This window comes from Emys orbicularis, chromosome 13 (assembly GCF_028017835.1).
Source record: "Emys orbicularis isolate rEmyOrb1 chromosome 13, rEmyOrb1.hap1, whole genome shotgun sequence".
Classification (NCBI taxonomy): domain Eukaryota; kingdom Metazoa; phylum Chordata; order Testudines; family Emydidae; genus Emys; species Emys orbicularis.
In genome coordinates, this window is record NC_088695.1 from 49,707,338 (window position 1) to 49,727,351 (window position 20,014).

The 20,014-nt window shown below is 63.7% G+C and overlaps 1 protein-coding gene across 1 annotated transcript; it reads right to left on the reverse strand.

Annotated features, from left to right (window-relative positions):
- Positions 1–2,583: 2,583 nt before the first annotated feature.
- On the reverse strand, positions 2,584–18,074 carry ENGASE (endo-beta-N-acetylglucosaminidase). Its single transcript, XM_065415760.1, has 14 exons — positions 17,992–18,074; positions 15,828–15,904; positions 15,477–15,678; positions 7,452–7,600; positions 7,000–7,157; positions 6,714–6,862; positions 6,131–6,296; positions 5,657–5,760; positions 4,969–5,077; positions 4,584–4,774; positions 3,967–4,118; positions 3,682–3,787; positions 3,479–3,593; positions 2,584–2,997 (listed from the first exon to the last, which is right to left on the reverse strand). The coding sequence occupies exons 1-14, from the start codon at positions 18,072–18,074 to the stop codon at positions 2,602–2,604; spliced, it is 2,157 nt and encodes a 718-aa protein (XP_065271832.1). The 3' UTR covers positions 2,584–2,601.
- Between the last annotated feature and the right edge of the window lie 1,940 nt (positions 18,075–20,014).

Genomic DNA, 20,014 nt, shown 5'->3' on the forward strand with positions numbered 1-20,014 from the left:
AGTCAAACAGGAGATTGTGGCAGATCTGAAGTCAGCAAGATATTACTCTGTTATTCTGGACTGCACACCTGACATCAGCCATACGGAACAAATGACTTTAATGGTGCGTTTTGTAATAATAACAGGACCTAGCAAAAACGTCCCTGCAATGGTGACTGTCAGAGAGCATTTTCTAGAATTTATTGACATTTGTCATACCAGCTCCTGTAGTATCATCAATGTGCTTCTTAAAAAGCTGGAAGATACGGGAATTGCGATAGCTGACACGAGAGGTCAGGGCTACGATAATGGTGCCAACATGAGAGGAAAGAACAGAGGAGTGCAGACACGGATCCGAGAGTTTAAACCCTCGAGTTTTTTTTGTCCCATGCAGTTCTCATTCGTTGAACTTGGTGGTCAGTGATGCAGCATTAGCGTCTAGTGAGGCTGCTGAATTTTTTAATGTAATTCAAAGCATCTCTGTATTTTTCTCTGCATCAACTCATCGATGGCAAATTTTGAAGCAACATCTGGGAACATCTGACACTGAAACCACTGAGTTCTACACGATGGGAAAGTCGAGTGGAGGCGATAAAGCCTATCAAACACCAAATTGGGAAGATAGATGTTGCCATAGTTGCCATTATGGAGGAGAATGCTATGACAGGAACTGTTCATGGGAGAACAGTGGCAGAGGGAAATGGAATCACCAGAAACATACATAACTTCACATTTCTGTGTGGCTTAGTGTTGTGGCATGACATACTGTTTGAAATAAATGTTGTAAGCAAGAGACTCCAAGGTGTTGACCTTGATATATCTGGAACAATGGAACAACTGGACAAAGCAAAGTCATACCTACAGTCTTACCGGTCAGATGAGGGATTTCAAAACGTTCTGAAGAGTGCACAGAAGTTGGCAGAGGAACTTCACACTGAAGCTATTTCCCCACCCATTCAAGAATACAAGAGTCACTGAAGAAGACGACATTTTGATTATGAGGCCTGGGATAATCCCTTAAGAGACCCCAAACAACAATTCAAAGTTGAATTCTTTAACCAGGTGCTAGATTGTGCAATACAGTCAGTTGAACGTTTCATGCAGCTCAAGGAACACAGCAGTATATTTGGGATATTATATGATATTCCAAAACTCCTCACTATACCTGAAGAAGACCTACACCAGCAATGCAGGGCACTAGAGACAGTGTTGACACATGATGACATGCGCGATATTGATGCGAGTGATTTAGGTGATGAACTGAAAGCCCTTTCAAGATACATTTCAGCAGGATCAACTCCAAAGGTTGTTCTGGAATATATGTGCACAAATAAGATGACCACCCTCTTTCCAAATGCTTTTGTTGCTCTGCGCATACTTCTAACACTTCCTGTAACAGTTGCCAGTGGAGAACGCAGCTTCTCCAAGCTGAAGTTAATAAAAACACATCTACACTCCACAATGACACAGGAGAGGCTGGTCAGCCTTGCAACCATCTCAATAGAGCATGAGCTGGCCCAGACTGTGGACCTTCAGGAAGCAGTTCAAATCTTTGCAACCAAGAAGGCACGGAAAGCACCACTTTGGTTATTCAAACAGATAAAAATGCCAGTGTTTACTATGCAGACAAGAAAAGTTACATTTGCTGTTCAGGCGTTTGAAAGTTAAGTGTTACCTAAAATTTTTGAACAAGGCATTTTAAGTTGTTAGTTCTCCTTTATTGGGGTAGGTAGCAGAGCAGTACCATGAGAGGAGTAGAACAGGAAGAAGGCAGAATTGAGACCTTTCAAAGTTTTGGCCCAAGCGAGGGGACATGGGGGCGTCGTTTGAGTTCCCCGCCTCAGGTGCCAAAATGTTGTGGGCCGGCCCTGCCCGGCAGGCTCGGCCATGCCCTTCCTGGAGCCCAGCCGCCAGCAGCACAGAGAACTGAAGAGTGGGGCTGAGGGACCCAGAGCCACTGCCGGCTCTGGGCTCTTCCAGGACTCGCTGGACACCCACCAGGCCCGGGGGTGCAAAGGAGCAGGAAGGTGGGGCAGCAGCCCTGGCGGCTATGTGTTCTACATGCAGGGCCGTGCCCTGGTAGCCACCTGACCAGCTGGGGGGCAGTCTCCCTCCCCCTCCCCCACACAGGCAGAGTGGGACGAGCACCCGCTTGCCACCGCGCAGCGAGAGCCCCAGGCCTGGTGTCAAAAGCCGCAGGCTGTCAGGCTGCAGCACAGGGCCGGGCCAGGCCACGGGGGGATCCCTGCAGTGTTAACGGAGCAGGAGGTGAGTGCAGCAGTGCAGGACAGTGCCCGGCTCCAGCTCGGCCCTGCCCATGGCCCTCACCCCGCTGCACAGCAGCTCCAGCTCCCCGGTCCCCAGCGGCTCTTGCCTGCCAGCGTGGGATTCTGCTGCCCCCCCGTGGCTCACCCCAGGCTGTGCGGGGCAGAAGGTGCCAGCGACTGGCCAGGAGCCATTGGAGAGGAGCCAGGGTCCTGGCCTGGTCGGGGCTACCCACGATCTCTGCTATTGTCCAGAGCACCCCCCAGCTCTGCCGCAGCCCCTCCATCCAGCCCTGCGCTCCCCCAAGAATGCCCAGCTCGAAGGCCGAGATCCCTGGCACTGTGCCAAAGGCGACATTTAATAGGTGCTGGTGCTGGCTGGGTCGGAATAGACCAGAACCAGCCGCCCCCACCTGGACCGATCCACGGCAACCCCTTCGTCCAGAACCGGCTCCACGAAGAACTCCACGCGGCAGGACTCCGTGGGGGGCGCCTCTGGCACTGCCAAGCCCACCACCCGGTAGAGGGTGGCGTGTGCCACCCCGAGGAGCTGGGGCAGCTCCCGGCCCCGAGGGCCTGCCCGGCCCTGGCAGTGGATCCGGAAGCAGCGGGCTTGGCTGTGGGGGTAGGACCAGCGCAAGGTGAGGCTGAGGGAGAGCTGGTCCGGGCCAGGGCCCTTGTGCCACAGCAGCTGGGAGGCCTGGAGGCTGGGCCCTTGGGGCGGCGAGGAGCGCAGGCCGTCAGCATCCAGCACCTGCAGGGGAGACAGGGGCTTAAACGCAGCCCAGGCTCTCCAGGGCAGCACCCAGAAAGAGGGATCCATGCGGGGAGGGCACCTCGCCTCAGTGCTGCCCCCACCCCCAGCCAGACACACACCCCCCCCAGGAGGGCAGCAGCAACCATCTGCAGGGGGCAGGGCTCCCCGGAGACGCTCCCCTCCCCCCCCCCCGCCCCCAGTGCCGGGGCAGGGCTCCCCGGAGACGCTCCCCTCCCCCCCCCCCGCCCCCAGTGCCGGGGCAGGGCTCCTCGGAGACGCTCCCCTCCCCCCCCGCCCCCAGTGCCGGGGCAGGGCTCCCCGGAGACGCTCCCCTCCCCCCCCCCGCCCCCAGTGCCGGGGCAGGGCTCCCCGGAGACGCTCCCCTCCCCCCCTGCCCCCAGGCTCCATAGGCAGATGTTGCCACAAGGGATGGCGGGTGGGCAGTGCCCCGGCACTGTGCTGAGTGTGGCCCCCTCACCCGGATCTCCCCAAGGCGGCAGGAGAAGCGCCGTTCTTGCTGGCCTGGCTGGTGGCGTGACAGGATCAGCGACAGCTCATGCAGGGCGCAGTCCCGCAGCTCCAGTTCGTAGCACCTGGGCGAGGGCAGAGAGGGGAGAACTGGCAGGGCCGCTGGAGAGACCAGGCCTGAGGCAGGACGGCTCCCTGGCTGGGGACACTCACCGCCTCATCCAACCTGCCGCGCTCTGCCGTCCACAGCCGCTGAGCAGCCCGGAGAGCTGGGGGGGCGGGCTGGGGAGGGGCTGGGGCTGATGTCGGGTGGCCGGCCCTGCGGGAGGGAATGGAGCAGTTAGGGCAGGGGAAGGGGGCACAGGACACATGAGGTTGAGGAGGAGCAGATGTGTCCCAGGCATCCCAGCCTCCCTGTGCCCTTGCCAGCCATGTGACGGACCGATTCCCGGCCTGCCCGGCCGCGTGAGATCCCCGCGGAGGGGCCCAGCTCCTCACCCGGCAGGGCAGCTTTGTTGCCAACACGGCAGGAGCCAGAGTCCCATGTGGTGAGTTCCAGCGCGACCGCCACCTCGGGCAGCTTCTCCTCCAGTTTGTACAGCAGGGACAGGAAGAGCTTGGGGGGAGCTGGCAGCTGGAAAGAGAAAAGGCTGGTGACCCCCAATCCCCAGGGAGACAAGGGAGGGAGAGAGAGAGGGGGAGGGAGTTACATGGGGTACAAGGCAGGTCGCAACACACACGGCACGTGGCATGCAGCTGGCACGCTGAGCACGCAGCATGCCAGCCACGTGGCACCAGCCCGGCCCGTGGGCTGCGTACACACGCCGTGAGCTCACACAAGCACCAAGCTAGGCATGCCACAGGCTGCACGCGGCACCAGCCCGGCCCGTGGGCTGCGTACACACGCCGTGAGCTCACATGCGGCATGCACACAACGTGCTGTGCACAAGAACCACAAACTAGGTCTGTGGCTGCACACCTGGCCCAGTGCACAGCGGACAGTGCGCATGGCACACACTTGGCTGCACCCCCCATTCCCTTGGTGCAGTGCCCTGCCCTGGCTCCCCAGCAGGAAATGGGTCTTTGCCACGCCCGCCGCCCCAGCCCGCACTCACCGGACAGCCACGTGGCCCGCCTCAGGCGGGATGATCCCCTCGATCAGCAGGCAGCTGCCCCCGTTCCAGGCGTCCTGCAGGGAGCAGCGCGTGCACAGCCAGCTCCCTGCCCCTCCCGGCGCTTGCTGCTCTGTGAAGAGGGGCTGGATCTCCTGGGCACTCAGGTTGTACCAGGGCCTGACTTCTTCCTCCTGCAGGAGAGAGCAGCCCCGGTGAGCCAGGCCATGGGGCAGGCGCCTGCTGCAGGCGAGGGACGGGCGCTGGCTGGGCCCCGTCGCACACTGACCCCGAGTCACTCTGGGGGTTGCTAATGCTCAGGCCCAGGCTGAGCCCATCTCCCCACATGCTGGGACCTGGGACCTGCCCGCCCCGCCCCCGCACTCACCTGCCCAGCCGAGAATCTCCCTGTGCCCATGCCCAGGCAGAAGCAGGTGCTGAAGGGCAGAGTGCTGATGCTGTGAGTGGGCAGCAGCTCCGCCAGCAAACCCCAGAACCTGCACGGAGAGGAGAGGCTGGTTATAGCAGTGCCGCTCAGCACGGGCACCAAGGACCTCACCCAGTCAGCAGGCCCGTGGCACAGGGGACACGAAGCACAGCCCAAGATGCAGCCAACCAGGGGACAGCATCCTCCCCCCAGAGCTCTCAGCAACTCTGCACCCCACTGGGGTCCCTACGGCTCAGCCCTTTACGGAGTCTGGCGCCAGCGCCCCAGGGCAGCAACACACCCGGGCAGTCACAATCCATGGCCTTCCCCACACCCTCCCATCCCCCCAGCACGGGCACCCCCCCTTCCCTGCACCCCCATCCTCCCAGAACCAGCACTCCCCCTTCCCCGAACCCATCCCCCCAGCACGGGCACCCCCCTCTTCTCCGTGACCCCATCCCTCCCAGCACGAGCACCCCCCCTTCCCCGAACCCATCCCCCACAGCCCAGGCACCCCCCCTTCCCCATGCCCCCATCCCCTCAGCACAGGCACCCCCCCACGTACCCATCCCTGCATCCCACCCCCTCTCCATCCTGGGCACTGATCCAGTGCTCCCACACACACCCCGCCCAGCATGGCCACGCTCACCTGTTCTCGTTCTGCAGGAAGTTCTCCTTCCCCAGGTGCTCATAGACCCAGCCAGGGGCGAAGATGGCAGCGGAAAAGCCGTGCTTGCGAATCAGGCGCAGAGCCTACGGAAACGCGGGGGTGAGACGCTCCCTCCCGCCTGCCCCGCTCAGAGCCTGGACAGGCTGAGCCGTAAGCACCGGGGCTGCCAGCACCACAGCCAGCCTGAGGGGTGCTCTCCCTGCCCCCAGGGCGCCGGGCAGCTCACAGGCACCGCACTGTCCCTGGGAGACGGGGATGGACCCCGGGGGGGGAGGGGGAAGCCCCCATTCCCCAGAGGAGAACTCAGGCTCCAGGCCTCACTCAGCCCCTGGCCACGCTCCAGGGACACGGGCCCCAGAGCCCAGCTCGCTGCCCGGGGCCCCGGAGCCGCCGGAGGATCCCGCCCGGGGCGAGGCCCTGCCCCCGAGACACCCTTCGGCCAGGCTCAGGCACCTTGTCTGTCTCAAAGCCGCCGCCTACGACCTCCCCGCGAGCAAAGACGTCGATGCCCACGTAGACGTCAGCCAGGCGCTCCCCGGCCTGCGCCCCCATGCGCTCCAGGTGCTCCTCCTTCCAGTTGTAGTTCGTGAACAAGCCATCGCAGGCGTCAAAAAACACCCTAGGAAAGGGAGAGCCCCGGTGATGCCCAGGCCCTCAGGGGAGGGGGCCCCCCAGCTGCAGCCCCCAGGCCCGCTGCCGCAAGCCCAGCTCTGCCGGGGGCACTTGGGCAGGATAGGGGGAACATCAGAGCTGCCAGGCCGGGGTGGGGCTGGGAGCCGTGCCCCTGCCAGGGAGCCAGAAGGGACGGGTGCCTTGCTACATGCGGGGCTGGTGCCCAGAGCCCGCGGGCCGGGCCAGGCCAGGCGCAGGGGGGTGGCTTAGCACCCCCCATGGGGCAGTGACCCCAGGCTGTGCGGCTGGTAAACGCCAGCCCGATTGCGCTGTCTTTGCCGGCTGCCAAGGGGAAGGGGAAGGGCTGGGCTGCGTACCCAGGGCTCCTGCTCTGCCCAGCGGACGGGGGCACCCCCCCCCTCACCTGTTCTTCTCATTCAGCTCGTTCTGCCACTGCAGCTCCCCGCTCGGCAAGACGCTGTCGTACCAGAGCACCAGCCCGCCGGGCACGTCCCGACGCAGCTGCTCCCGCAGGTCCCGCAGGAAAAGGGGCAGGTTCCGTGCGGCTGCCTCCTGCATGGGGGAGGGAGAGAGCAGGCGTCGCCCGGGGGCACCATGTCCGGGATCCCTGCAGCCCAGGGGCTGGGCAAGGCAGGACAATCCGGGGGCGGGGGGAGGGAGGGGAGGGGCAGCAGGGCGGCTCTGCTCACGCTCAGGGTGTTCTCGATGTTGACCAGCCAGCCGTCAAAGCGGTAGAAATGGGCAATGCGGCCCAGCTGCACAGCCACGGCGTGGTACGCGGCTGCCTCCCCGGCGAGGAAGGCCTCACACAGCTGGCCCCCGCTCGTCTGCTCCGTGATGAACGTCCCTAGAGCCAGAGCACAGATGGCAGCGTCAGCCTCACCGCTCCGTGCGCCAGGGCCCCCGCCCAGGGAAGGGGGCGCTGGTAGGTCCCTGTACAGGGTCCCCAAAATACTGCACGCGTGTGGGCAAGAGGCATGGGCCCTCGCCAACCCCGGCCTGTCCCGGCACGTGCTCCCGGGCGCCCAGGTACTGCAGGCCCAGCGGGAGCTCCCAGCCTCTCCCTGCGGGCAGCGCTAAAGCCACGAGTGCTCCCGCCTGCCCCGCCCGCGGTGCCTGGTCTTTCCCGGCGTCCCCTCACCCAGCACAGAGACGCCGTTCCTGTGGGCGGCGTTGGTCCAGGTGACGGGGGGGATGGTCACGGGGTGGTGGCTGAAGTAGACAAAGATGTCGATGTACTGCCAGTGGTAGAACACGTAGGGGTCCCGTGAAGCCGAGCCCTGGATGAACCTGCAGGCAGAGGAGGGGGAAGAGGCTCAGGTTGGAACGGCAGCACTGCAGGAATGGTGCCCTGACCAGGGCTGGCCTGGCCCAGTGCTCCAGCCCCAACCGGGCAGTGACGGAGCACTTGTGGCCCCCCCAATCTATTCCCCAGGTGCCAGGCTGCTGCTCTTCCCCCAGGAGACGCTCCTAGAGCAGGGAGAGAGCTGGCTGGTGCTGTGGCAGAGAATCGTTCATCCTCCTCTTGCAGCGGAGGGGTCTGCCCCTTCCCTCTGAGCTGGGGTGGGCAGCTCCACGGACAAGGCTGGAAATCGCCTGACTTTCTGGGGCAGTTTTCAAGTGGGACATTATCAGTTATCTGGATTGCAGTGGTGCCAGGGCTCCGATCAGGGTCTACCCTGGGCACGGCACAGCCAGCCCCTACCCCAAAGAGCTTCCAGGCCAAGCCAGAGAGTTTCTCCCCATCTCAGGAGCCGCTCGGCAGCAGGTGGAGATGTTCCAGCCTCACCCACGGAGCCTGCAGGGGTGAAAACGTGCCTGGGGAAGTCTGCAAGATGGACACCAGGCTCCTGCACCCATGGCCAGTCTCAGAGGGTCCCAGTTCCATGGTGCTGGGTCACTCAGATACAGCAATCCAAATGGAGGTAGCCCAAATGGTTTTCCAATAGGCTGCCCCGTGGGTCTCTGGCTGCGATGAGTTTACACAGAGACACCCCCCACCCCCCGGCTGATGGGAGGAACTGGCGAGAGCCCCCAGCATGAAGTTGAGATGCACTGCACATTAACAGGGAGCAAACAAGCTCCGACCTGATCGGGAGACAGCCCTTCCGTTCCTTCCTGGGGGCGAGGAGCATTCAGTCTCCTGGGATTCCTCCTCCGCTTGGCTCTAGAACAAACGTATTCCACTACCCCGGCACTGAGAACGTCTCCTCGGTGCGGAGCTGTCTGCAGGCAGGCAGCCTGGGGGAGGCCAAGGCTAGTCCCTAGCATGGCTCTGCCCTGATCCCACACACCATCTGGGTGTGGTGTTCTGTCCCATCTCGTGGCACTGAGACAAGAGAAGGAGAAGGGTCTGTCGGCGTTACAGAAGCAGAGGACAGAAAGCAAACCCAAGATTCTTCTTCGAGTGCTTGCTCATATCCATTCCAGTCAGGTGTGCGCGCGCCGCGTGCACGATCGTCGGAAAACTTTTACCCTAGCAACACCCGGTGGGTCGGCTGTGGAGCCCCCTGGAGTGGCGCCCTCATGGCGCCGGATATATACCGCAGCCGACCCAGCGCCCCCTCAGTTCCTTCTTACCGCCCCTGACGGTCGTTGGAACTACGGAGCACAGCTTAGCTGGTCTCCACACTCCCTAGCGTCTAGCTTATTTCTGTAGATAGTTTAGATAGTTGTATAGTAGTTAGAGTCTTTAGATAGTTGTTATTTAGCTGGTAGCTGTTATAAATTGTGAGCGGGGGTTAAGGGGGTTGTTCTCCCCCCTTTTTTTCCCCCCGGAGCATACCGGGCTCATGCCCAAGGCTCCTGGCTTTAAGCCGTGCGCGTCCTGCGCGAAGCCGATGCCAACAAGTGACCCGCACGCCTCCTGCTTGAAGTGCCTCGGGGAAGCCCATCACGCAGATAAGTGCCCAATCTGCAAGGCCTTCAAGCCTCGAACGAGGAAGGAGCGGGACTTTCGGCTTCGGCAGCTCCTCATGGAGGCGGCGCTCAGCCTGGATCCTCCCTCGGCGCGCCCGACCCCGGCACCGAGCGCGTCGGTGCGCAGCGCCCCAGCGGCTCCGACCGGCGCCGCGGACAAGTCCTCCCGGCACCGGCAGACTTCGGCACCGCGCCCACCTCAGGGGACTCGGCGCCGATCCCTCTCTCCAGGCCATAAGAAGGCCCGCAAGGCTCAGGACACTGCTGCCCTGAAGACGCCGGCTCCCCCTGTGCCGGGGGTAGAGCCGCGTCCGCCTTTGGACCGCCAAAAGCAGGCGGCCACACCGTCGACTCCGGCACCGAGGCCGTTGAGTCCGGTACGGACTGCTTCCCCACCTAGGCTGGTGGTGGAACCTTGTCTCCCCTCGACTCCGGAGACGTTTAATACCGCGAGGGACCTGATCGCACTCACGGAGCCGGCACCGTCGCAGCTCCCGGCACCGGTGGCTCCGCGCATTGTGCAGTCGAGAGGCAAGCCTGCACTGGTGCGCCCACCGTCTCCAACCGTGGACTCTCGGCACCGCTCCAGGTCTCGGAGCAGGTCCCGACGCCGCTCGGAGTCCCGGCGCCGACTATCACCTCGGCGCCGGTCGTACTCGCGGTCGAGATCCTCTTCGCGACGCCGCTCTACATCTCGGCACCGTCGCGACCGCCGGCGCCGATCGGACTCGAGGCGCACCTCCCGGTACCGGTATGAGCGCCGATCGAGGGACCGCTCCCGGCACCGGGTGTCGTCGCGATCGTCGTCCCGCTCCAGATCCGGATCGCGGCACCGGCGGGGCTACCGGCACCGATCCCGATCCAGGCACCATTCTCCGGCACGCTGGGACAGATCGTCCTACGACCGGCACCGACCGGCACCGCACCAGCCGGGGACGGATGCTTCGCGTTCGGCACCGCCATGGCCGTCAAGATCCGCGTCCCACTCCTCTGAAGGGGCCTCTAGATCGGCCTACCCTCCACAGGGACAGGCGGCTTCGGCGGACTTCGGGCACTCGCAGGACATGGCAGAGGACCCTACGCAGGGACCTGCTCACTGGTCCTTTTGGACCCCATGGGCCTATCACCAAGCCCAAGGGGCCCCACCGTCTGCCTCCCGCTCGGCACGCTCTGAGCCCAGAGCCCCGGAGGCCACCATCTCCCGCCCCCCGCCAGGGGGCATGGAGGCTCCAGTGCCCACGCCGGCGCAGGCCATAGACACTGGGACGAGCGAGGCCCAGCTCCAGGAGCACCTGGAGCAAGACTTGCCTTTGGACCCCTTGCCACCGGGCGTATCCTCCTCCTCCTCGCCTGATGAGGCGGTAGCGGGGACATCCGCCATGGGTCCGCCCCCCATAGACCTCCGGGCCCACCAGGACCTGTTGCGCCGGGTGGCGCGCAATATGGACCTTCAGATGGAGGAGATCGTGGAGGTTCACGACCCGATCGTGAACATCCTTTCAGCGGACACCCCATCCAGGGTCGCGTTACCGCTGATTCGCTCCATTCAGACCAATGCCACCTCCATCTGGCAAACCCCGGCCTCTATTCCCCCCACGGCCAAGGGCGTGGAGAGGAAATACTTTGTACCCTCCAAGGACCATGAGTACTTGTACACTCACCCTCAACCGTGCTCGCTGGTGGTCTCATCAGTAAATGCACGGGAGCGCCATGGTCAGCAGGCGGCAGCGCCGAAATCGAAGGACGCTAAGCGCTTCGATTTGTTCGGGCGCAAGGTCTATTCCGCGGGGGGGCTTCAGCTTAGGGCGGCCAACCAGCAGGCGCTCCTAAGCCGATATAGTTTTAACACCTGGTCCTCCATGGAGAAGTTCAAGGAACTGGTTCCCCAGGAATCTAGGGAAGAGTTCGGAACTTTGGTAGAGGAGGGTAAACGGGTGGCACGCACCTCCCTACAGACCTCACTGGATATAGCCGACTCGGCCGCTAGGACCCTAGCGTCGGGTATAGCTATGAGGCGAACCTCCTGGCTCCAGGTGTCGGGCCTGCCACCTGAACTGCAGCAGACCCTCCAGGACTTGCCCTTTGAGGGTCAGGGCCTGTTTTCGGAACAGACAGACTCGAGGCTCCAAAACCTTAAGGACTCTCGAACAATGATGCGCTCTCTGGGGATGCACGTCCCGGGTCCACAACGCAGACCCTTCAGGCCCCAGCCTCAGAGGTTCTACCCTCCCCCGCCTCGCCCGAGACAGGACTTTGCCAGGAGGCGGGGTCGAGGCGGTAGGCGACGGTCGACCGGCCCTCAACCCGGTCAGAACCAGGGCCAGCCGAGACCACCTTCAGGGCCTAGACAAGCCTTTTGAAGGTGCGGTCGAGGACGGCACCAGAACCAGCACCCAGGATTCATCTCCCCCCTTCCGGGATCGCCTTTCCCGTTTCCACCGTGCTTGGTCCCTTATAACATCAGACCGTTGGGTCCTTCGCACGGTGGAGAAGGGATACGCCCTCCAATTTTCCTCGCCCCCCCCCTCCCACTCCCCCTCCCCGTCCCTCTTCAGGGACCCTTCTCACGAGCAACTCCTTTCACAGGAGGTTTTTGGGCTCCTCTCTATGGGAGCCATAGAGGAGGTTCCGCAGGAGTTAAGGGGCAGGGGGTTTTATTCCCGCTACTTCCTGATCCCCAAATCGAAAGGGGGTCTACGTCCCATCTTAGACCTGCGCGGACTCAACAAATTCATAGTAAAGTTGAAGTTCCGCATGGTATCATTGGGGACCATTATTCCCTCGCTGGATCCTGGAGACTGGTTCGCCGCCCTCGACATGAAGGACGCTTACTTCCATATAGCTATTTATCCGCCTCACAGGCGCTTCCTGCGATTTGTAGTGAACAAGGTGCACTACCAATTCGCAGTCCTTCCCTTCGGCTTGTCCTCGGCTCCCAGAGTGTTCACGAAATGTCTGGCAGTCGTCGCGGCATACCTTCGCCGACGAGGGGTACAGCTGTTCCCGTATTTGGACGACTGGCTGGTGCGCGGCCGCACCAGGGACCAAGTTCAAGCTCACGTCCACATGGTGACACAGACTTTCCACGAACTGGGCATTCTACTCAACAGGGAGAAGTCCACTCTGGTGCCAACACAGAGAATAGAGTTCATTGGAGCGATCCTGGACTCCAGAAGCGCACGAGCCATTCTGCCAGAAGGTCGCTTTCAGTCCATCGCACGCGTCATTCATGGACTGCGGGCATCTCCGTTCACCATCATAAGAACATGCCTTACCCTGTTGGGTCACATGGCCTCGTGCACCTACGTAACCAGCCACGCCAGACTGCGGCTTCGCCCACTGCAGGCTTGGGTGTCATCGGTGTACCGTCCTCACCGGGACGACCTGAACATGCTGGTCACGGTCCCGCCCTCGGTCTTGACCTCCCTCACCTGGTGGTTGGATCGCGCAGTGGTCTGTGCAGGAGTGCCTTTTCACGCCCCACAACCTTCCCTCCACCTAGTCACGGACGCTTCATCTCTAGGATGGGGCGCTCACCTCGGGGAGCGTCATACCCAGGGTCTGTGGTCCGCTTCCGAATTAGCCCTACACATCAACGTCCGGGAACTGATGGCGGTGCGCCTAGCCTGCCAGGCATTCCTCAACTTCCTACAGGGCCGTTGCGTGCTGGTCCTCACCGACAACACCACGGCCATGTTTTACATCAACAAGCAAGGCGGAGCCCACTCATCGCTCCTATGCCAAGAGGCCATTCGCTTGTGGGACTTCTGCATCGCCCACTCGATCTATCTCACCGCATCATTCCTGCCTGGAGTCCAGAATACGCTGGCGGACCGTCTCAGCAGGTCCTTCCAGACGCACGAGTGGTCGATTCGCCCGGATGTCATCTATTCCGTCTTCCGGAGGTGGGGATTTCCCCAGATCGACCTATTCGCATCCCGGGCCAACAGGAAGTGCCACGCATTCTGCTCCCTTTACGGACGAGCTCCAGGCTCTCTGTCGGACGCATTCCTTCTAACGTGGAAGGGTCACCTGTTCTACGCCTTTCCCCCATTTCCGCTTGTCCACAGGGTGCTGCTCAAGATCCGCACCGACCAGGCACGAGTAATTCTAGTGGCTCCCGCTTGGCCGAGGCAGCACTGGTACACCACACTGCTAGAGCTGTCGGTTCAAGCGCCGATCACGCTCCCCTTGAGTCCGGATCTCATCTCTCAGGACCACGGCCGTCTGTGTCACCCCGACCTACAATCGCTCCACCTCACAGCGTGGATGCTCCATGGCTGAGTCAGACGGAGCAACAATGTTCGCAGTCCGTCCAGCAGATCCTGCTGGGAAGTAGGAAGCCCTCTACACGGTCCACTTACTTAGCCAAGTGGAAGCGGTTCTCCTGTTGGTGTCAGCAACGGGCTACGTCCCCCTTGCAGGCACCTATCCCTCTCATACTGGACTATCTCCTGTCACTAAGACAGCAAGGCTTGGCGGTATCTTCAATCAGGGTTCACCTCGCCGCCATTTCGGCATTCCACCCAGGAGAACTCTCGTCATCGGTCTTCTCTAACCCGATGGTCGTTAGATTCCTCAAGGGCTTGGACCGGCTGTACCCACAAATACGCCAGCCGGTTCCAACGTGGGACCTCAACCTTGTTCTCTCCAGGCTCACAGGGCCCCCGTTTGAACCATTAGCGACCTGTTCGCTCCTGTACTTATCCTGGAAGACGGCCTTCCTCGTAGCCATTACCTCAGCACGGCGTGTTTCTGAACTCAGAGCGCTGACGTCCGAGCCCCCATACACGGTGTTCCACAAGGACAAGGTGCAGCTTCGCCCCCACCCTGCCTTTCTTCCGAAGGTGGTTTCACCTTTCCACGTAAACCAGGACATCTTTCTCCCGGTCTTCCATCCAAAGCCACACGCTACTCGTCAAGACCAGCGTCTGCATTCTTTGGACGTACGCAGGGCCCTGGCTTTCTACATTGACCGTACAAAGCCGTTTAGAAAGACGACGCAACTCTTCGTTGCGGTGGCCGACCGGATGAAGGGCTCACCGGTCTCCTCACAGTGCCTGTCCTCTTGGATCACGTCCTGCATTCGTGCTTGTTACGACCTGGCCGGTGTCCCGACGCCACGCCTCACCGCTCACTCCACGAGGGCCCAGGCCTCCTCGACTGCCTTCCTGGCTCAAGTCCCGATCCAGGACATTTGTAGAGCTGCAGTGTGGTCTTCGGTGCACACGTTCGCAGCGCACTATGCGCTGGTGCAACAATCCAGAGACGATGCTGCTTTCGGGTCAGCGGTTCTGCACACAGCAATGTCTCACTCCGACCCCGCCACCTAGGTGGGGCTTGGGAGTCACCTGACTGGAATGGATATGAGCAAGCACTCGAAGAAGAAAAGACGGTTACTCACCGTTGTAACTGTTGTTCTTCGAGATGTGTTGCTCATATCCATTCCAAACCCGCCCCCCTTCCCCACTGTCGGAGTAGCCGGCAAGAAGGAACTGAGGGGGCGCTGGGTCGGCTGCGGTATATATCCGGCGCCATGAGGGCGCCACTCCAGGGGGCTCCACAGCCGACCCACCGGGTGTTGCTAGGGTAAAAGTTTTCCGACGATCGTGCACGCGGCGCGCGCACACCTGACTGGAATGGATATGAGCAACACATCTCGAAGAACAACAGTTACAACGGTGAGTAACCGTCTTTTCCCCTCGGCAGCTATAATCCATGTCACGCTGGGCTCTGGGCTCAGCTACATGCTGCCTACCAAACCAGCAGAATCGCCAGAGACCAGTGGCTGGGGGTCATTAACCCAGCCCAAGAGCCAAGCCAGTAAAAGGCCCCATCTCTGCAGCAGCAAACAGAAATGAACGCTCCTACCCTCCGCTTTAAAGGCAACAGGGTCTGGATGAACAAATGTGGGACAGCGCGTCAGGCCCCCTGGGCCCTCTTCCGGCTCTGCCGCACCTGGGGCGAGTCCTTTCCTCGCCCTGTGCTGCGGACAAGGGGAAGGATGTTCCTGACCCCCGCCCAGGGCCGCTGCAAGGATGGATTAAAGTTTGCAGAGTTCTGGAAGCGTGAAGCGCTGGGTAAATGCCGAGTCCCACCAGCAGAGGCCCACGTGCCCAGCATGCAGCACTCCGTTCTGAGAGCCGTGAAGAGGAGGGGCAGCTGTGGACAAGTGCAGAGCCTTGTGGCCACCCCAGCCTCGCTCCTGCACCTAGCATTGCTGAGGTCCCTCCGGCCCAGCCCCTACCTGTCCTCCAGGTATCCATAATTCATATCGTGGCACACCAGCGTGCGGGGTCTCTTGCTGTGGAGCGGAGGCTCCCGGTTAGCCAGTGGCATCGTGGCAACGTTGAAGTCATCGTCACTGGTGGGTTTCCATGCCAGCAGCTCCTCCAGGCTGGACAGGTAGAAGCTGATCGGCTCCGTGGTGTTCTGATCAAACTGCCTTGCTGGGAGGAGGAGAGAAGCCGGAAGATTGCAGGTCGTTAACACTCAGCCGGGGGAGCAGAGCCCTCGCAGCACCAGAGCACCGCGGCGTCCGTGGCAGATGAGGCTGGGCCACGCCCAGAGGGCCTTGCACATCTGGCTGGGCTCTTACCTGGCAGGGCGTGGGGGGCATAGCTGACCGTCTTGTGGAGAATGGTGGTTCCTTGGCTCCCCATGGCAGGCAGGAAACTGAAGAAGAGAATCAAGTCACCCCTGCAGAGACTAGGGGGCCTGGGGCTCACAGCTCACTCCAGCCCCACACTCCATGGAGGAAAGATCAGGCATTTCAGGGAGAACCCAGCACACACACATGCACCACCAGCAGGAACCCGGTACAGTGTGAGCTGGCCCTTTAAGAGGAAGTTGAGACCCGGATTCAGCTCAGAAACAAAGAATTCTGGGACTGCTAGTTCCAGCGGGAGCCTGGGCAATGCAGGCAAAGCAAAGCATGCGGGGAAGGTTACCAGGATGGTCATTCATACGTAACCTTCCCTCAGAACACACTGCCTCCCAGGGAGCCTAGCTGGACGAGGCCTCTATGCAGGGGGACAGGCTGGTCTGGTTAGTGGGAGGGATGACGTACCCTACTAGGGCAAGGGAAACTGAGGCAGCGGCTGCCCATGCACTGTGTTGCCCCCTCGCGCAGACTGGGCTGAGAGCAGACTGGGCAGAAGCCATTTCTGAGCAGGGGGAGCCCTACCTGGTACCTCGTGTTTGTTCCGGGCGGTGGGAAGTTCTTGCCTCGGCTAATGCCCAGTCCTGCTGAGCTCTGCATCTACCATCACCTGCTCGACTGGAAACAGGAGCGAGCACGCCGGGCTGCTACCCGCTCTGATCTCGCCAGCCAAGCAGCGTCGGGGCGAGGCAGCTTGGTGAACTCCCAGCGCCACAGGAGCTAGGGGTGGAGTCCTGCCCACCACATCCACACACAACTAATGCCCCTTGCTCACAGGCCTGCCTGGACACGCGCTGCGAGCGCGGGTACCTCTGTTCCCCTCTGCTGCCGAGTTCGCGCCAGAGGCTCTCGGCTGGGGCAGGGTAGGAGGGATGAGAATGCAGTGGGAACACCAGGATGGGTAGGACGTGGGCAAGGGCTGGCACCAGCCAAACTCCTGCTTCCCAATTCAAACCGGGCACTAGCAGCGGGACCCAGCGGGAGGAGGGAGAGAAAGATGCAGCAAATTCCTTGCACGGGAGTCCTGGAGACGTGCTCAGCTGAGCCAGGCCAGCCAGAGGTTACCACCCAGCTGGTATTTGACTGGCCTAGATGGATTATTTGATGGATTTGCCAGGGAAATAATTTAATCTGCTGTGGTGAGGGGGGGGGTGTTATGTGGGTCTAAAGATTTGCATTTTTATCACAATACACTGGGCTAGCGAATGGTAAAAGTTTCTGGATCCAGCTAAAGCGGCTGCAGAGTTCCCACCTCTGCAGCTTAAGCAATAACAGCTCAAACTGTTGAAAATCCAGCAGCTGCTGCCCACCACGCAGGGCGCGGGTGAGGGAGGGTTTGAGTCGCCCAGACGGGGGATGTTCTGGGTTCGGCTGTTGACAGGTGGGGTGGGTTTGCCCTGTGGGGGAAGGGGGCAGTGCTGGGTTATTTGCATTTCAAAGGCAGTACCCAGCATTGACTGGGTAAAGGGGGGTGCTCGGGATAGCAGGCCCTGCAGTGAGGCTGCTGCTGGGTCAGGGGCCCAGGGACACAGTTCCGGGGGGGGGGGGACAGTGCGGGACAAAAGCCAAACTGAGATGCCACTCGGCAGGCGGGAGAGTCAAAGAGAAAATGAAACAAAGGTGAAAAGCAGCAGCAGCAGGGCGCAGAGAAAAGGGAGAAAAACAGCGCCAGAGAGACCCTGGCACGGGCCATGCACCCGCTCCCCTGGCACGGGCCATGCACCCCCCCATGCACCCGCTCCCCTGACACGGGCCATGCACCCCCCCATGCACCCGCTCCCCTGGCACGGGCCATGCACCCCCCCCATGCACCCGCTCCCCTGGCACGGGCCATGCACCCCCCCATGCACCCGCTCCCCTGGCACGGGCCATGCACCCCCCCATGCACCCGCTCCCCTGGCACGGGCCATGCACCCCCCCATGCACCCGCTCCCCTGGCACGGGCCATGCACCCGCTCCCCTGGCACGGGCCATGCACCCCCCCATGCACCCGCTCCCCTGGCACGGGCCATGCACCCCCCCCATGCACCCGCTCCCCTGGCACAGATCCCCCCCCCGTGCCATGGGGCACATGCAGCCCGGCCCGGCCCGGCCCGCTCACCTCCTCTTCACCGCCGGCTCCGGATCCGGCTCCGGCCCCCTCTTCTCCCCGCTCTTGGCTCTATCCCGCCGCCCTCCGTCCATCTCCCGCGTCCTCCCGCCCCGGCTCAGCCCCGGCCTCGGCCTCCGCCCCGGGTCACATGGGGCCGCTCCGGCCCCGGCCAATCCCGGGCCGCGCGCTCAGGCTCCAGCCCGGGGCTGCTCGTGGCTCAGCGGGCGGGGGGGTCGCGCGGCGCCGTGGGGAGCGGGCCCAGCACGCGCTGGTGCCGCCTGACGAGCCCAGCTGGGCCCGGGGGGGTCACCCGGCATGGCGAGTCGGGGGGGGAAGCTGTGCCCGGGCTTGGCCGGCCGGGGGGGGAGCTGTGCCCGGGCATGGCGGGCCGGGGGGGGGGAAGCTGTGCCCGGGCTTGGCGGGCCGGGGGGGGGGGGAAGCTGTGCCCGGGCTTGGCGGGCCGGGGGGGGGGGGAAGCTGTGCCCGGGCTTGGCGGGCCGGGGGGGGGGGGGAAAGCTGTGCCCGGGCTTGGCGGGCCGGGGGGGGAGCTGTGCCCGGGCTTGGCGGGCCGGGGGGGGGGGGGGGAAGCTGTGCCCGGGCTTGGCGGGCCGGGGGGGGAGCTGTGCCCGGGCTTGGCGGGCCGGGGGGGGGGGGGGGAAGCTGTGCCCGGGCTTGGCGGGCCGGGGGGGGCGGAAGCTGTGCCCGGGCTTGGCGGGCCGGGGGGGGGGGGAAGCTGTGCCCGGGCTTGGCGGGCCGGGGGGGGGGGGAAGCTGTGCCCGGGCTTGGCGGGCCGGGGGGGGGGGGGGGAAGCTGTGCCCGGGCTTGGCGGGCCGGGGGGGGGAAAGCTGTGCCCGGGCTTGGCGGGCCGGGGGGGGGGGGGGAAAGCTGTGCCCGGGCTTGGCGGGCCGGGGGGGGGGGGGGAAAGCTGTGCCCGGGCTTGGCGGGCCGGGGGGGGAGGGAAAGCTGTGCCCGGGCTTGGCGGGCCGGGGGGGGGGAAGCTGTGCCCGGGCTTGGCGGGCCGGGGGGGGGGGGGGGAAGCTGTGCCCGGGCTTGGCGGGCCGGGGGGGGGGGGAAAGCTGTGCCCGGGCTTGGCGGGCCGGGGGGGGGGAAGCTGTGCCCGGGCTTGGCGGGCCGGGGGGGGGGGGGGGAAGCTGTGTCCGGGCTTGGCGGGCCGGGGGGGGGGGGGGGGGGGGAAAGCTGTGCCCGGGCTTGGCGGGCCGGGGGGGGGGGGGGGAAAGCTGTGCCCGGGCTTGGCGGGCCGGGGGGGGGGAAGCTGTGCCCGGGCTTGGCGGGCCGGGGGGGGGGGGGGAAAAGCTGTGCCCGGGCTTGGCGGGCCGGGGGGGGGGAAGCTGTGCCCGGGCTTGGCGGGCCGGGGGGGGGGGGGAAAGCTGTGCCCGGGCTTGGCGGGCCGGGGGGGGGGGGGGGAAAGCTGTGCCCGGGCTTGGCGGGCCGGGGGGGGGGGGGAAAAGCTGTGCCCGGGCTTGGCGGGCCGGGGGGGGGGGGGAAAGCTGTGCCCGGGCTTGGCGGGCCGGGGGGGGGGGGGGGAAGCTGTGCCCGGGCTTGGCGGGCCGGGGGGGGGGGGGAAAAGCTGTGCCCGGGCTTGGCGGGCCGGGGGGGGGGGGAAGCTGTGCCCGGGCTTGGCGGGCCGGGGGGGGGGGGGAAAGCTGTGCCCGGGCTTGGCGGGCCGGGGGGGGGGGGAAAGCTGTGCCCGGGCTTGGCGGGCCGGGGGGGGGGGGGGGGGGGAAAGCTGTGCCCGGGCTTGGCGGGCCGGGGGGGGGGGGGGAAGCTGTGCCCGGGCTTGGCGGGCCGGGGGGGGGGGGAAAAGCTGTGCCCGGGCTTGGCGGGCCGGGGGGGGGGGGGAAAAGCTGTGCCCGGGCTTGGCGGGCCGGGGGAGGGGGGGGGGTTAGGGTTAGGGCAGGGCTGTGATTTCTGGGGTCCAGGTGGCAACTGAGGACTTCTCCATGATCACTCGGGGTGTCTGGAAGAGCAGGGCCTGGGGCTCAAGAGGCTCTCTCAGCTCGGCCAGTGGGCA